The 18,516-nt window shown below is 31.3% G+C and overlaps 1 protein-coding gene across 1 annotated transcript; it reads right to left on the bottom strand.

The window, feature by feature from the left end:
* Positions 1-725: 725 nt before the first annotated feature.
* LOC147067819 (uncharacterized) lies at positions 726-15,427 on the bottom strand. Its single transcript, XM_085952464.1, has 5 exons — positions 15,067-15,427; positions 14,252-14,325; positions 4,765-4,842; positions 2,988-3,143; positions 726-1,652 (listed from the first exon to the last, which is right to left on the bottom strand). The coding sequence occupies exons 1-5, from the start codon at positions 15,425-15,427 to the stop codon at positions 1,344-1,346; spliced, it is 978 nt and encodes a 325-aa protein (XP_085808590.1). The 3' UTR covers positions 726-1,343.
* Between the last annotated feature and the right edge of the window lie 3,089 nt (positions 15,428-18,516).

Raw genomic sequence — 18,516 nt, 5'->3', positions numbered from 1 at the left:
TTTATAGTTTTAAAATGAATATATTTATAATAAATTGTTGGTATTTTTTATTTTTATTTAATAGACCAGAAAAATGCCTAAAAATATCTTCTATTTTAAAATTGGCTAAGATTGGGAGATATAACCCGATCGTACTTTTTTTTTGTTTAAAGATTAATTAAGTATTTTAATTTCTTCGGCCGACCCTACCCCCGTCGTGGTATATTAGCCCAATAATTTATCCAACTGCAGTGCCTTACAATATCTCATCATCCTGACGTTGATTTTTTTGAACCAGTCACCGACGCGCCACCCCTGCGCGGCGAGCGTAGACTAGTCTATGGCGTGGACACCGCGTCGTGTGACAATTCGTAGAGGACGCGTTATTCAAAATGGATTGAAGCCGAGCGAACCTCGGCACATCATTTTTGGTGTCGTCCTTAAAGTGAAATAATTTTCAGTAGATACTAGGTTTTTACCATGTGACTCTCTAAGTTGCCAGGATGTAGACCAGTGATTCCCCAACCTTTTTTTTGGATAGCGAAACCCTTGAGAGATTTTGTAAAAACCCCTACCCGAGTGCCGCATATTGAGATCAAGAAGACGGAATAACAACATTTTCGAATAAAATAATAAGCAGTGACATCCATGGGCAAAGTGTCGACCTTAACGCACGGAAACTGGCGTTCCTTACTATTTTAGTCTCAAATTTTGTATGAATTAAATATGTTACATACATTTTTTTTCTATTAGCAAAATGGTATTAACGCTTTTGTTAACTCCAGCGGAACTCCGCTTGGGAATCACTGGTGTAGACCATCGCAGGGCCACGCGCACTAACTTACTAGATGATTAGGTACAGAATCTCAATATGGAAGTAGAAGTATTAGGAGAGTAAGATAGAATTTGCAATATGCACCCTTATTTCAATGTACCTAGTTAGAGTTTATTTCCAACCATATTCACTTGTATTCGTCAATGTTCGAAATAATGGAATTTGACCCAGATATCTAGGTTTGTTTACGATGACCTTTTTATTCTTCAGACGCAGTTTTTATGAGTAAGTCAATGGTCATGTAAGACAATGGCGCAGTACCTACTGACAAAATCATTACATTTAATAGTTACAAGATTTATAAATCCACCGCCATTTCACGATTCGGTTCCGGAGACGTGCCAGTTTCGTACAAAGACACGATTTGGCCCCAGCCAAATCAATAAAAGAGAAAAAGTGGCCCCTTGAGTATACATAAGTTGACCATCCTTGATATAATTGATAAACAAAGCATGCGATTAACGAACACGGTCAAAAATGACATTCGGCAGTGTACCTGATACACTATTCGCTATTTAAACTAACACAGTCAGTCGGCTTCTTCGGCGCGAGCGTCCACCTGAAGGTACGCCTCTCTCCACTCGTCTCCGGGCAGCTGAGAGCGGATGGCTCGACTGACCATCTCCTCGGTGATTGCGCCCTCTCCCAGAGCTTCCTCGGACCGGATAAAGGCCTCCGAGAACCTCCCGATCTCGGTGGACCCGAAGGCTTGCTGGAAGGCGGGAAGCGGCACTGCTTTCGTGGCTGCTATCGGCGTGATGGTTTCACTTCGCTTTTCTATCGCCGGAGCTACGACAGTCTGTGACGGAATTCTTGGTTCACTGCGACCATTCAAAGCCTGTTGATGCAAATGATGTTAAATATTACCTGATATTAATGAATTATAATATATTTTTTAGCAAATAAAGCGACAGCAAAATAAAATTATTTTGTACTAATACTAGGAAAATATTCGAGCTTACTGTAATGTTTCAATTCGTATTTTGTCAATAGTGCAAATTAAGCTGTCTTATATTAATCCACTTTATAATTACACAGTTAATTAGGTATTTATATTTTCAGATAATATTATTGTGTAGATACATATTGTATCTGATTATAAGTATGTGCATATTTTTTGCCATGGTTTATTTCTAAACTACGTGTTATTTGTTTTCAGTGATGATGTCTACGGCTTTTATGATACATTATTATCTATGACTGATGTTTACGTATATTATCTATGGTCTGCTGGTTGGGTTCTGCTCAAAATATCATCTAGGTATATTCTATCTACTAAACACGAATTTTTAGATGTTTTTTGTAAAAAATAATTAGATGTCATTATAAAAAAAATATTCAAAAATTCTTGCAAAAACAGAAATAATTGCCGTACGTAATAATATGACTGCCAATAATTGTTCGATCCAATGCTTCTCGTTTTATATTAAATTATATCATAGATTCATGTTCTTTTAGCTTTTTTTAGTCTGTTGATCGATAACTGCAAAAGCTTATGGATAATAGTTTCGTTCTCCTCTTCGTAATCAGAAGAACTACTCGAGTTGGCACTTCCCATAATTGAATTTATGGAGATAGTGATCATTCAAAATATTCTGCGGAATGACGAAACCATAAGCTAAATTTATCAACATGACAGCACGTGACGTGATCGTAGGTTCGCTCCATTACCACACAATAATAAAAGACGAGAAAAAAACAATAATTTTAGTTTTTGATAATGATATATATGTATATATATATGAGTCATGATAATGATAACAAATCTAATTTAACTTTACAAATTATTTCAAGTAAAGTTTTTTCATAATAAATTTCTCATTTTTTATACATACTATAATAATTGATTTATATTCAAAGACAGTAATATAATTACCCCAATCTTGTCATTGTATAATATCTATTCAAAAATTTAATGTTCTTAATTTTGAATGAGAATAAAGTGATTTATTTTCAAAGGCAATAATAAAATTACCTACCTAATTCATGGCATTGAATAATATCTATGGAAAGATGTAAAGTTCCAAATTTGAACGATTAATAATATTTCATTGTAACGGATAAATTTTGCGAGCGTGTTCACAAAGTTACTTTCCGTATTGTCATGTCGTATTACCGTTGATGCATCGCTACGCCCCTTTCACGAGAGGCCCTCGAAAGGAAAAATCGTTACCTTTTCCTGCGGCACGGCGACCGTCTGCGCTTCAGCTAGGTTGCGCAACGGTCTCTCGGCGGGCTGGAGGTGATGTGCACCAGTGGAATACCCACTCTGCTGGGCGAGGGTCGGACCAGCTACTGGATAGCTCCCTCGAGGAGACCGGCACCTATTCTGTAAGGTGTAATTTGGCATGTTGGCTTTTATTTTGACATAACACCAGTAAATTTGTTTTTAAATTACGAATGTTTTCCCTGCATGTCATTTTGGTTTATAATATTTTACGTTCAACATTTAATTGATGAAAAATAACTAATAATATGTAGTATGATTTTGGTTAACTCTTGCCGTCATTGTGAACAGTGACCTACACATTATATTCAATACAATGTTGCAAGATTTAATTGTTAACAGTTTTTAATTTAAATTTATTATGATATTGTGTCAATAATTACTATTATAAATAAAATAATGTTATATTGTATTATGCTCGACAAAATGAAACGGGTAGGTCGTAAACATTTTCGGGTTATCCGGCATTTCTTCCAAACCTTACTATAAAAGATGCTATCAACAATGTATATTTTGAATATTTGAATACCTGCAATGAAGACAGTAATAGACTGAACCACAATATAATAAAAAAATACTATCGGCTGTCAGTATCAAGTAGATTGGAAATGAATTTATTCAAAATGATCGAATAGCTATTTTTCACATTGAGCGTTTTTGCCACTCGGACTGTTTTTAGTATGCTGCAAATAACAATTTGAATGCAAATCACTTTTTAATTATTATAAGGAAACTTTGAAAATTAGTTTATTAGATGCACAATAATTGTACACAAATAAAACAAAATTACATAAGTACCTGCATTAAAAAGAAAACTATAAGTATTCCAAACTTTTTTATATACTTTGTTAGCAACTTTTAAATTTATGCTCAATGTGAAATTAGTTTAATTTTGTTTATGTAGTATTTCACATATATTTTTAACAACTTAAAATATAATTAAGCATTTCAACGTAAAAATTGAGCGAAACAAATGCTATCGAATGGTTTTTTAAATCTCATTGACTTACTTATACATATAGTTTTTCCCAAACAATATAGAAGCATAGAAACTTACTTTTAAACCCTACGAAGTATTGTGATTATACAAAAATTTCAATTATTTCGCTATAAAATATGTTTACTAAAAAGATAGCATTCTGTATGTTGCGGGGTCAGACTAGTAAAGTTTTGATTATCATAAAACAACTTGACGTTAAAGAAAACTTGGGTACAGACAATGCAGTATAAATTTTCCTGCTTTCCACGTTGAACGTGCTTGCAGTGACCATATAAGGTTGACAGAATAGTCGAGTGTCGAGTACTTTAGCCCTCTCTACTTGTGTGCATACAAATTGCACATGTACTTAGGCCTACTTAGACAAGTCTCTACCCTTTCTTGAGCAGGGTAGTATTTACGTGAAATATAAAAACATAATTTGCGTGTCAAATCAAACATATATTTTTCACATTATTTATTTACTTATAAATCTTGGTAGAATGCCTGTGAAATGAAATAGCTATATGAAAATACATGTTATATGTTTAGTAGGTATCAATTTATTGAGAGTGTCGTTTTACTAAGACGAGGCCAGAATATAGTTCACCATGTACAGGATATAGATGCGCGAAATATGTGAGTAAAACTCCCAACCATACTATAATATTACAACAAAAAAGTTACAATTAATATAGTAAGTTGTCTTAACGATATGTACATTACGATGTTATTTGTGATGAATACCTGATAATAGTTCCAGGGGGGAACGTCTGCATCCAGGAATGGCATTGGTGCTCCCGTGGCCATCCAATTTCCCTGGTTCTGGAATACAATAAATATTAATTATTAATCTTTGAAACACGCGACTTTCTCTGAAAATGTGTAAAATATACATTACTAAATGATACATCAATATTCTCTAGATAACGACGTGTTCAAAAAAAAAAAAAAACGAAAATTTCACCACGCCATAACAATGCCGAAAATCGTAATTTATCCGTCGAACAGTATCCAAAATATTATATCTCTTGAGAATGGCCTTTCAAACGATCCCGAAACGTCGAGAAATTTAGATGAAGTGACATACGGACATCAAATATCAAAGAGTGTGTGTATTATTTTTTATTGTCTTGGCTAAATACGCTCCATATTGTAAGGCGCATCTAGCAACATATTAAAAATTATGCAAATTAGTACAGATAATGATAAATAAATGCTTATCATCATTATAATCAATCAATATGTATCTAAAAGTATAGAAATATAATAAATATCTTTGAAATTTAAAGATGAAGTTAGAATTTTCTATCATGAATCGTGCGTTTCTTGTTAGTTTTTTTTATTACAAATTTTTTATTGATAATAGTAAAAAAAAAATCTCGAATATGTCAAAGATATTTCGAAATGATTCATAGTTTTAATGTAGTAAGTACTATTATATTTTTAAAACATTGGTTTTCAAAATAAAATACGTCTTTGTACATAAAAATGTGTTTGTACATAATTAATATTTACATTGTATGGTCATAATACCGTAAGCTAGTAAGAACACATTGCAATATTTTATTTTCCATAAGCAATGTTCCTAATTGACTCAAATATAAAACGCTTATGGAACTGGGCAGATAATTCAAATTTTGAATAATAATATAAAAACGCCAGTAAGTTTAGGAGATAAAAACAAAAGCGGATGTAACAGAATATGAGAAATAGGTGTGAGAAATAAATGTCATAGATACAGACCTACAAACTTATCTGAAGAATGGGATGGGGGAGCCACTGTCGAAAACTACCCAAGACTCGTAACTGGACAAAATCTGACATTCGATGACATTTTCAAAATGGCGTCCTATGGTTCGTAGTTCCATTTTTGGCCATTCTTTAGATAAGTTTGTAGGTCTGTAGGTGGCTTCCACAAATGGCGATCCGTCATTTGTATTTTACAGTTTAGCTATTGACGTGCTTTTTTATATATAATAATTCACCAACCTTAAAAATGTGTCAATAATATTTAATCAGTTTTTTAAGTCAATTTTAATTAGTCAACATGATATTGGTGGCTATGGATTCGCCATTTTTCTATTCTACTAAATGTTAAGGTTAAGGGTTTACAATTTACTGAAAAGTTAACTTTCCAAAAATATTTTAATTAATCAATACCTACCTCACGAAAAATAAGAATATGTACTTGTGTAAGTTTTAACTATGTATTATAAAATTAAAGTTCAACAAAAGTTTTAAACTTAAATCTTTTATAATTATTTTTATCTCTAAAATGTAATTAGTTATGTTGAAGAGGTTTTTATATGTATTTGTTATTTTTTTTAGAAAATGAAGTAGATATTTTTTTAATGAATTAAGAATAAACTGTGAATTTTTAAAAAATCTCTTACGCCTTCGAGAGGAAACTACATTAAGTATAGGTAACAAAAATAATCATAAAACATAACAGTCAAATGAAAACCTTCAATAAACACTCATTGTAGGTATAACATTATTTTAATTGGAAGTTTATTATTGAATTTAAAGGTACACATTGGTTGCTTAAAACATTTTTTCATCATCATTAAAAACTCAGTAATTTGTATTACATTGGATGATTCGTAATGCTGTCACCATACTTTCCTAGTAGTACTGCACCCTTGCTTAAAATATAATTATAATAAATAAATAAAAGTGAAGTTCAATAATGATTATAAATTATCAGCTGCAAATAATTTCGAATTTCAGATTAATTCGTAGAAAAAATCACACAAACTCTGAAATTTATTTCCTTGGGCTTCACTTAAATAGAAACACATTACCAGCGTACATTCCCATCAATATGTTAACCGACCATGATAACGAAATATTAAAACAGGCCGCCATCTTTTTTATATCTGCAATTTTGTAATATGCCAACGTACAGAATATGAATTTTTCTATGGATACCAACTTAGCTACATTAAATTGTAATACACAAAGTTTTGTTTAATTTTTTTTAATCTTTCTTGTCATAGTTACGGTGACCATCTCTCCTTTATTTGACCATGGTCTTCTTAGATTTATTTTATTTTGAAACTCCCAGTTTTGTCCTTTTTGAATATTGAACATATTTGCCGAACCCGAGAACATATTCGGTGCTTTAGAGATAGAGGTAGGGAAGTAAAAAAAAACAAAAGAAAATGAAAATATACTCTGATGTTTGTTTGCTGGAAAAGTGTATTGACTTTTTTATTTAGGGCTAAAAAAGCTGTTCAACTTTTTGAATAGATCTTTTAATTTTGGGGGGAAAATCTGATCGTATTAAGGAGAAAATATGTTAAAAATCTCGCAGGCTGGATGCAGGATAAGATCAGGAAAATATCCATAAATCCGAATATGTTTTTTCCCGCTATTTTTAGTTATATCAATTTCTGCTAAAGAAACGTGGTTGCCGTATTAAAGTTGTAGTTCAAACTTTTTTGGCACAGTAATTTTTTACAATAGGTATGTTATACCTACTTACAATTTCAATCAATTCTCTGAACTTGTTTAAGAGTTTCTTAAAAAGTTATGAACGATTACAATATACCCCCTACATAAGTTTCCATGAGTGTAATTTCTACAATAATAATATATATGTACAACTGGCTAGTTATCTTGTATACTGATATCATCGCATATTATAGATATGTTTGTTATGTGTTGAAATTGATTTCGAGAATCCCCTCAAGTGTGGCCGTGTTCGGCGAGCGGGATCAATAGTCGGCCGCCTCGCCTGTTCCGACACTGTCGACTGCCGGGGTGCCAGGCCGGGGTGCCGAGTACCGCCGACCTGTCGATGGCGGTTGCGGGGATTTCCCGGAAAAATTTTGCACTCTGCGCTCTCTACGGAAAGTTTACATCAATACTTTAACGGATCGTTGTACTGTAATGGTTGTTTCGTTCGGGATGAAAACGGATGTTTAAAAGTTGCGCCATAAAATATGTATGAAACATTGGATACATAATTGTGAATATTAAAACGTGGCTGAGTAACATTAAGTAAATTCTTCTTTTTACAACGTTTTTAATAGGTCGTATTCTTATTTGTCCGGTGGTTGTTTATCCAGTACAAATCTTGCAATCGATTTTCAACTAACTTCCCGACTAGCTAGACATTTAAAACTTTTAGAATATATCAGAACACGATGCCAATGTTTTATCTCTTCTTTCTATCTTTTACATCTTTTAATACTTTTAGCCATCTTTAAGTAGAATTGAATTCATTTTCAGTTAATTCTGTTTTGTATGAAAAGTTATTTCGGAAGAAATCCGTAATCCAATCCACTATTATTGGTTGCTAGGGGTCTGGGGTCCTAGCAACTAAATTATTAATATATAGGTACGTGCGTTACTATGGAAATCAAAATGACATTTCAGTATTATTTCTATCAAGTACATTTTTTTTGATCGTTTAAGCTAGTCAAGTCAAGTTTATATGATTCAACAGAAAATTTAAAAACGTTTTATATAAAAAGTTCTTTTTATCTAGTAATTATTTTAATATAAAACGAATTACTTTAGAACTATTTCATCGTCCAATTTGAAAAAAATATTCTCAAATTTCATCCATACGTTTTGATCAAGAGACTAGAATGTTAATAAAACTATTTAAATTGAATGTATTTCTATAAGTAAGTAGGTTAAACTGAATATTTGTGCATATTCAAAATCAAATAAATAAACTTTTCAAATTATTCGACTAGGATACTATATGGTACCTACCTATTTTATTTTTAAAATGTTACTAATTTTTCTTGTCCAAATTGTCTTGCACTTGTAATTTGTTATATTTGCCTATAATTACATTTTGTAGCGATGTCGATATGTTATAGGTAATTTAAAATCGAAAAGAATTAATGTGCCTACTTAATTTTACAGCATGTTTTTCTTCAAGTAACTACCACAAATAAATGTAGATACAGTCCATTTTAGATACATTCTCTGGATAAAGCGTGGCCAACAAGCGTTTTTATTGCCAGATCCAGAATTTTTGAAATCACATAGCTTGCGAAAATCGCATCTGACTTATGTGCGTTAAAACTGGCGTTTTTTGATACCTCAAACAGTTTATAATATTTTATAAAAAAAGCTATAATATTACACCAGATTTGATTAAAAATCAATATTATAGCCTTTTGTATCTTATAGGTATCTTACAAATAAAATGAATGTTACAAACAACATCTTGTTGTACTTATAACTTATTTATTAGTAGTTATAAAACAATATTTTGTCTTCAATATTTGTTCTATTAAAAACAATGTTATTAATTTATTAGAGCTTTTTTAATTTTTGAATTGGTGGCTTCTAGACAGTTTTTTTTATTTCGAAAAAATCTGGTATTTTTGTGCCATCTAGCTTATATATTATGTTTTATCTCAACAGGAATATTTTTATGAATTTGGACACAATGTATATCTAATTAATAGTTAATACACCGGATATTTATAATTTATGTATATGTACATCAAATAAACCTCAGTGTATGCATATGTTTAAAAGTAGATACGAAGTAGTCACATACATTTTACAATGTAATACAATATAATGGATCTGTAATACAATGGTCACAGTTAAGTGACAGAATTCCGTCCAAAACAAGGATCAGTGACTCGATTACCGATGACGTCCAAATGCACATAAAATGTATTTTAGTCAGATCAATGACTCAATGAGTTGAGCGAATTATTAACAGCTATTATTTGTCAACATGCTGTTAAGATACCCGTCGTGTGATTGTCGTCAAATACTCCACTTTGGTGCGAAAATTATAATTATTCATCTTTGAATATATTTTTACATACACTTCAGATAGGCATTCTACGTATAATTTTAATAAAGAGTTTTAAACTATTGCAGACGTATTGATAATCTAACGATGTCCTATCTGACGTTTTTGTAGAAATTATTATTTTTCAGGGGTAAGTTGTCAACCAATATGACACAAGATAGTATTTCAATTAGTCGTACATATTTGCATACATATTTGAACTAAAATTTATTATTTTTCGTTTTTGTCTCTTGGTACCCATATACATCTCTATATTCTGGGCCATTCATATACAATAATTACATACATTCAATACAATTGCTAATTTTTTAAAATGTTAGTAATTTAATGCTAAATTAACTGCAAAATTACTTTATCATTTTGAAATTTAAAGGTGTTGCAATGTGTTCAAATAAAGTATTATAAAATTAGAGCGGTCTTTATTTCCTTGACATCATCTCTATCATCGTTCTACAAAACGTTTTCACTTCGCAATCATAATGAAGAGTTCACGGTATGAGATGTTGTTACCAGTGATAAAAATTACAATTTAGCAGGAGTAATCGCGCCGAATGAAAACAGTGCCTCATGAATAATGCCAGTGGCTCGAAGTAATGATGCGACTTAACAACATTCTGGAATCTGAGACGAGATTATGAATATACATAAGTGATTACGGAACGAGTCGTGTCGTGATAAGGGCCGGTGGACGTTGAAGGATGAACGGCGAATGGTGTGTTCGGCGGAGGACAGGGAAGCGGCGCCGATGATGGCGGCGGTCGCCATGACAACGCCTGGCGTCGCGGCGGCAGGGGCCACGTTCACGTTTCGCCCAAAACTCTCCCTCACACTTGTAAGGGTTGCTCCCGAATTCGCCGTAGATTTAAGCGCTCGTAGATCAATATCCTATATACCCGTTAGTCACATGGCGAAAGAATATTGTAATTAGCCAGAATATTTTCCCAACATATATAATATTATAATATTCCGACAAGTATTATGGCAGATTGTAAAACTTTCCGAAGATAATATTATCTATATCGCTCAGCGGTGAAGGATGGAGGTAAAAGGTAGGAAAATAGTGAGTTTGAGAAAACGATGTAAAAAGAGAAATATTTGGGGCTGTTAAAGAAAATTGTATTTGGAAGTCGAACTATTATAATGAAAAATAAGCGGATTGATCATGTGGATATGAAAATGTAAAGAAAACCCCTTATAATAAATCTACATATATGCATCTTATTGCTAAATATACTTTATTATGTGCCGGATGCCAATAGTAAATTAAAAGTTATCCGTTTAAATTCTACTTATTAAATTATTTATAAACAAAAATAAAAATATAATGGTTAGTCAAACTTACGTTACCAACTATTTATTATAAGCAAAATGACAAATATTTTCTAATTCGCGTCTCACGATAGCATAAACAAAAACCGAAAGGACACTGTATTAAGGCACTTCTATGAGGAGTATGCATTGAGAAAATTGATATAGGTAGAGTGAATTTATATTGTGTGAGTACTCGTATCTGAAAGGTTAATGGTTCGTTTAACCAACTTCCCAGAAAATACAGATAAAGTTTTCTAGAGTTGTAGGCGTTCTTCTTTAACATTTACAATATTATTTTATGATATAAAATCATTATACTTGTTTACAAAGGGTGTGTATTATTTTAGTTTTTTTGACTAGAATTTTATAAATATTTTCGGAAAGGAGAACGATTTATATTTGGGACATAATTTTATTAATGATAGAAACATAATATTATAAGCCAGGGCATAGCTACTCTCTGGGCATCTAAATCTTAGCCCCATAGTTATTTTCTATTTTGTAATATTAAACCGTTCGCAAAAATATATATTAAAAAGAAATAACACGGAAATCTGAAATAAATATAAGTGATGCTAAAAAATCTTTTGACATTAATTTTGGATAGAAAAAAAATGAGCGGAAAAGCCTATTAAATCGACAAAAATTTTAGATAAAAAAGCTCTCAAGTTTGATTTTGGAGGTTTTTTTCAAATTTTTACTGAGGGAAATCTTGCGTGATTTCTTCATATGGGCCTAAAATTTCTATCTATGCCACTGTCGAAAGCTTGAGCATTTTTGGTTATACGTGATTTTGAAACTACATCTAATAATTAAGATTTCCATGTGTTTGAGGACATCAAATTTTTAGCCTAAGTAGTTTTTAGGATAAGTCTTTACACCCATACCTCTAAAGACTCATAAGTACTTACATATTATATTAATAGTACATACCTATCAACTAGCTAATGAGTTGTATTATATAATAAGCTTTTCTTCAACATCTTTGTTTGAGTTTAACTAAAGATAAATAGGTACTAGGTACCTACATTTTTGTAATTGATTATTTTCGCATTCTTATATGTATGTAAGTTTGTAAATAATAATAGTATATTGTATGTGACCGAATGGTTCACCATTTTTACAAATCGCTTTTCCAATACACGTACGTATGAGTGGCAAGTTACGTGTTATCCGTGCATTATACGCTTTCTTCAAAGGCAGCTTATCAATTACGTTAGACTGGCATAATAACAATCATTGATTTTTGGAGACAGGGTAAGTTAAGACACAATTTTTTTTTATTTTAACGTTATTTGAATACTATCCATGTTGAGTTACATTGAAGCCATATTGATATGACATTTGTGATATCTATATGTTAAGTGACTAAACTAAAATATAATTATTATTTATAATTATAGACTTTTTAATTATAGAGTTTAATCAATATACCTACATCGACCGTCAAGTATCTATGAATACTTAAAATAAAACTCCTTGGAAACGTATCAGGATTTAAATATTATATTTTTATTTTCTTTTAACCTATTGAAGACAGGTTTATAAAGAGAAAAAAGTGGCCAAACAGCCAGATTCAATTTTATGGTGGTTTACTAAAACTGCTATAACTTTTTTGTTATTATATATGTTTAATTTCAGTATTTAAAAAAATGTGTAACACTTCAATTTATACTTTTTAAAATGTGGGCGTATAAGAAATATATAAAAAAAAACAGTTTTACCAATGAAAATAATAATTGACGCCGATTGTCCAGAATCACTTGGTCAACAGTGATGTCAAATTGGCGCCGATTATCTCCAATAGGTTATTTAAAGTAGTATGGAAATCAACATGCATTGGGCGAATATTCAAGCATTGTGAAGCAAGTGAATAGATTGGTAATTACATGTAGAAAATTGTCGTTTTTTACATTTACTGCTATACTATTTTGGTCAAATTGAGGTACATAATATACTTGTTTTCTACGTGACATTTCAAAATTTGAAAATTCTGAATAATCTATGATTTTTTTTAGAATTATTAATAACCATGTCGTTGATTTTTCATACAAGGTAGTTATTAGTAATTTTGAACAATCACAAACACCCACCCAGGCTTTGAGAAAAACACATAAATATTGTGTCCTCACCGGGATCGAATACAGAACTCTCAGGCGGAAGTCCGGCGTATTACGCACTGCACCACAAGAGCCGCATATCTATATATAATTATAATATTTTACTATAATGATATTTTCTATAGATATTATATAATTGATTTATAAACCCACCGTTAGAAGACAACAAAATATATAATATTTTTTTGGTATCGCAAGTACGAAGAACGAAGCTACGAAGCTGCTTATAGTATTGTAAATCCCACGAATAAAAAAAAGCTAACATGAATAGTAGAAAATATTAATAGTATCGCTGTATCCTGGTTTATTATATAAATATTTTGATATGGGGACAATGTGTTCGCAAAATGTATCTGATATTGTTTAAATGTTTTTATCGCAAACTGGTCTACATGAAAATAAGTAAGATGGCAACAAAGGGTGCAGGGGTAATAAATATGTTACAAGGAAAATCGGAGGTAGCATTTAATGGAAACTTTGACATGATTGATTCCATACGGCTGGATCGATTTTCTTGTTTCCAACGATGTTAACCACAATGATAGTATGATTATTTTTTGTAGTAAAAACTTATTGCGTACCAAAATTAGAATGATATTTTTTCGATAATACATAATGTTAAATTGTAAATACTTTAAATTAAAATATCATACTGAAAATCATGTTGATGAGTTATTAAAAATGTACTTATACTTTTTTTTTATATATAGTAATGTTTTAATTAATTTTATTTTTCTTCTATTCAATAAATAAACAATAAATAAAAATCAAACTTTCTTTCATATTAATTGTAAGTTTATTGTTTTAATAGAGAGTATACAAAGTTTTTCGCGTAATAGTAGTGAATTTATGTAGTGTTAATAGTTTAGCTTGAAAGACATTAATACATTAAATTTGGTATTAGATATATTAAAAGAAAATCATGAATTCGAATTTGATTTCAAGCGTTCGCATTGTTATTGTAGTTGGCAACATTATTATTTGTATTGGTTTTCTAACTCACCGCTAGAGGGTGATGGTGTCTTCTGTCGGTATTTCCGGCGCAGGTCCTCGCCTCCTCACTTCCGTATCCATAGTCTGCAAACAAAATAATTTTCAATGTCACGACTCGCAACACAATCACGGAAAGCATCCGAACTTTTCAACAGGTGGAAGTTAGACAAACTTTCAACTAACATTTTTCTTTTCCGCCAAGGGTCGCCTCATTTTATTTCGGGTAAAACGTCGATGGAATATTTAATGCGTGAAACCTGTGGCTGCATTAATCGATTTGTTTACCAAAATATTTGTTACCGATTCTATCTTATACAGGGCAGTATACCTTCGTGTTCTTTTATATATTAACCGAGGTATGATTATCTATAGGTATCGAGTAAATTAAGCATATGTGTAGGTATGTGTTGGTATAATTAAATACCTAAGTATTTATTTTCCACGACTATGCAATTTTAAAAAAATACTATCAATATTTATTATTCTAAATGAAAAAAAAATATTACCGAATCAAAATATTGAAATGCCACATAAGTTAAGTTTAAAGTTTTCGACTAATAGGTACGTAGTACGGCAACATTGGGTTTTTAATGTTATGGGTACTACCATAATGTTAAATAATATATGAAAACTTCTACGTCCTTAAGTATCAAAAATCGGAGATATAATAATTATTCAGGTGAGAATTTTTAACATTCACGGAGAATAATATGAATTTTATGATAGCATTGTAAACACAAATCATTGTTTTCTTTATTATATTATTATTTGTCTATATTGTCCGGCATATAATATATAATCAACCAATGTATGAGGTGAAGTTACCTGCATGCGGATGAAGCCTCCGTAGCGGCGCCATATGCGAATGCACCTGCATCTGTGCCTGCGCCTGCATCTGCATGTGCATCTGCATCTGCATCTGCTGCTGCTGCTGTTGCTGCTGTTGTTGCTGTTGCTGTTGCTGATGATGATGGTGCTGCTGCTGGACGTAGTCCTGCCCTCCGCTATAGGGCAGGTGGCAGGGGGGCATCGATGCATGTGCATAGTGATGGGCATGGGGGTAAGTCACCCCCCCGCGATAATAAGGCTGCGAATGGTGGCGAGCGTAAGGGTCGCAATAGTGCGCCGGCGAGGGGGTCGCCCTGTGGGGAGTAGCTCTGTACTCCACGTAGTTGCAGCAGTCCATTATTTCGGCTTACAGACCTCCTCACCAGCCGAACGGCTCCGGACATGACCCTGCCGCACTTTTTGACATTTTTTTGCCGATCTTTTTCGGCTGGACACCCTGTTCGGAAAAGTCACTGTTCTTTATTCTTATTTTTTTGCAATGTATTTAAGTGTCTTTGAATTTACTTCTTAGGTCATGCCTATAAAATAATATGAATGGTCTATTTTATTTGTATTTTAGTGGTCGGCTTCTTGTTATATTTTTTGGTGCAATAATATAGAAATTATTATGCTTATCATTCATGACTTCAATTAATGAGAATTTTCATGTACATACAATAAAAATTATTTGTTTATCTTTATTTTCTGTATTGCGTCAATTGTTCGGGGAATATTTTATGTATTAATATTTAAAATTATACCTTAATTGATTTTAAAGAAAACATTATAAGCCAATCGTTCAAATATACGTTTGCGTGAAACTATTGATATACAATTTGAAGTGGAAGCAGCTTGAAGAGGCCTTCATCCAACAGTAGATAGATTCAGGCTGATGATGATGATACAATTTTCTTGCATTCAAACATTTTAATTTCGTTATAATTAATTTACAAAAAATACTATTTCATATTTTTTTGTAACATCATCGTAAATTTACTTATTGATATTTTTCAGAAATAATGTCAACATCGAAATACATAAATCGCAAACCAATCAATTATTAAATGGTAAAAATTTATTATTGTGTACGATTGTTTTTCAGCAACAATAATATTTAATAATGTCAAGTATTCAAGTGAATAATAAGTGATAAGTATTTTTTAAAAATACATTGCCGAAATAAATTCTTTCAGTAGCACTATCGGTTTGACAGCGTAGCGCTTAAGTAGCTACGAGGCTCTACGACGGTCTACGAGTATCTACGACGCTGAACGATCTACGTGTACAGTGTTATCATATTATCAAATTTGCCAATTCAAAAGAGCGTAAGAGACGTTTGGACGAAAATCAGTTATTTCAATGGTTATGTTGTTTAGATGGTCATGTAAATTGTCCCAAAAGTGCGTCAGCGGAATTATTACGTCTAGAAGTTACAACTGTTTTTTGTTAGTGTATTTAGTAAAAAATAGATGACGTAGTTAATAAAAAAAACTATTTCAAAGTGCTGCCATACAAAGTTTCAAATCGTCACTTACGCCCCTTTGTCTAAGCAACGTTGATATCGAAGGTATGACGTCGGTGAATGGGCGTAGGCAAAACGTAACTAGGTTGTTGCTGCTACGCTTTACTTGGATTTGACAACATTCAGAGCGCGTGGATTATATAGATTATGATTGTGCAACTAATTAATATGAATCGTTGCCTATTAAAATTTATTGGAATTTATTGATCAAAAACAAATAATGCAATTTGAAAATTTCACAAGAATGGAAGTTATATAAGTAAGATATCAGAAATTTTCATCAAGATTTTTTTACTATAATATATAATATAGCATTGACAGTCTTAACTTTCTTCAGTGTAATCTTTATTAGCTATTCAAAATCAATATTTGTGTAAAGAACAGTATCAATCACTCCATACTCGAGCATTTAAAAAATGACTATAATAATGGCATTCATATAAATTTCGGCAATATATTTTTGTCACTAAATTTATAGGTAAGAAAGTTTTTAATATAGAATCACATTATTAATTTACTTAAAATATTTAGGAATACTTTTGACTGATTATTTATTTAAATTATTGTTACATAAGTAAGTATCAAAGTTTATTTTAATTGTGTTTATAGTTTTAATAATATGAATTTCCATTTTTAAGTAAAATTAGTATTCAATTAATAGAAAAATTCATCATACGATGAAGTAGCTAAAATTGTTAGTCAAATCATAATATTGTTATTTATTGTATTCACCGACTGTCACATTAAATATTGTAAATCATATTGTAATACAAGAAAATGCTTAGTTACGCCTCTGTGAAAACGTAATTCTCCTGATACCTCCGAGTGAGAGAGTGAGAATATGCAAGAGGAGTATAGAAATATAATATTATCAATGATAACAGTACTTTTATATTATGAGAAGACCCGTTTTTTGTTTTGTTTTGAAAAATGCTGCGTTCATTTGTTTATTGATTCAATGTCGAAACCCAAACCCACACGGCATTGTATTCGAAATTTAAATCTCGAATACAATCATATTAATTTTATTATCTATTTTGAATACACTCATACTTTTGTAGTCGTCTTTTTTATTGAATGGTTTTAATAGATAATTTAGATTTCATTCAAGTGACCGTGGGATATTTTCAACTCAAAGTTTATTTGAGAAGTTTTTATTTGGAGAGAGAGCGCTACCAACAGGTGTTTGTCAGTGTGTAGTTAAAACTATACAGCAAATATGTATACAGATACCGTAATTGACAACTTAATTTAAATGGTGTAGTTTACACTAATTAATTTTAACTCAATATTACTTTAATTAAAAAAATATTTAAATAACGTTAACTACCTTTTCTTAGTGGACATTACTATATAAATTAAAATAATATCCACGTGAATTATATTTAGCACTAATTTTTAGACACCTATTTAATTGTCATTGAACATTTATATTTTTAACTGAAGTAAGATTATTTTCTGTTAATTGATAATTGTATGCTCAATGTTGTCGTCAATCATAATAATAAGATTTTAATATTATTTTCAATGTCAATATGTAGGTGTATTTTTAAGTATAAGTATAGTATATTTTTACAAATGTCTATCGTGGTAAAAACCATGAATCACAATGTCATGGGTATTTATAATGCGTTATAAATGATTCCAAAGAAAATTTATTTAAAAAAATGCGCATAGTATTTCAAATTTTCCGCTGCGTATCTCTTAGCCCGCTTTGCCCATTGGTGGATCGATGTCTTGGGAAATGGCGCGACATTTTGAACTTTAAAAGTGCCTCCCTAAGGAAAACAACTCCTGCACTTCAAGGTTTTATTAATACAATAATGAATATGTTAATGATAGTTATATAATATAAATAAAACAATACCATTTCTGTAAGTAGAGACAATAATCCTTAAAATATTATTGAATATTTGTTTAAGCGT

This window comes from Rhyacophila brunnea, unplaced genomic scaffold, assembly GCF_057557595.1.
Source record: "Rhyacophila brunnea isolate RB1 unplaced genomic scaffold, BYU_Rbru_1.0 scaffold_3, whole genome shotgun sequence".
Lineage (NCBI taxonomy): Eukaryota > Metazoa > Arthropoda > Insecta > Trichoptera > Rhyacophilidae > Rhyacophila > Rhyacophila brunnea.
The sequence above is the reverse complement of the archived record's forward strand: the minus strand, read 5'-3'. Positions and strand labels throughout refer to the sequence as shown.

What these genes read in the sequence shown, in the direction of transcription:
- LOC147067819 (XM_085952464.1), bottom strand. Translation starts at nt 15,427, where the DNA reads ATGGACTGCTGCAACTACGTGGAGTACAGAGCTACTCCCCACAGGGCG. An exon ending in GAGGCTTCATCCGCATGCAG is followed by an intron (nt 14,326 to 15,066) that starts GTAACTTCACCT and finishes TTTTGTTTGCAG; the next exon opens with ACTATGGATACGGAAGTGAG. An exon ending in TCGCCGTGCCGCAGGAAAAG is followed by an intron (nt 1,653 to 2,987) that starts GTAACGATTTTT and finishes TTGCATCAACAG; the next exon opens with GCTTTGAATGGTCGCAGTGA.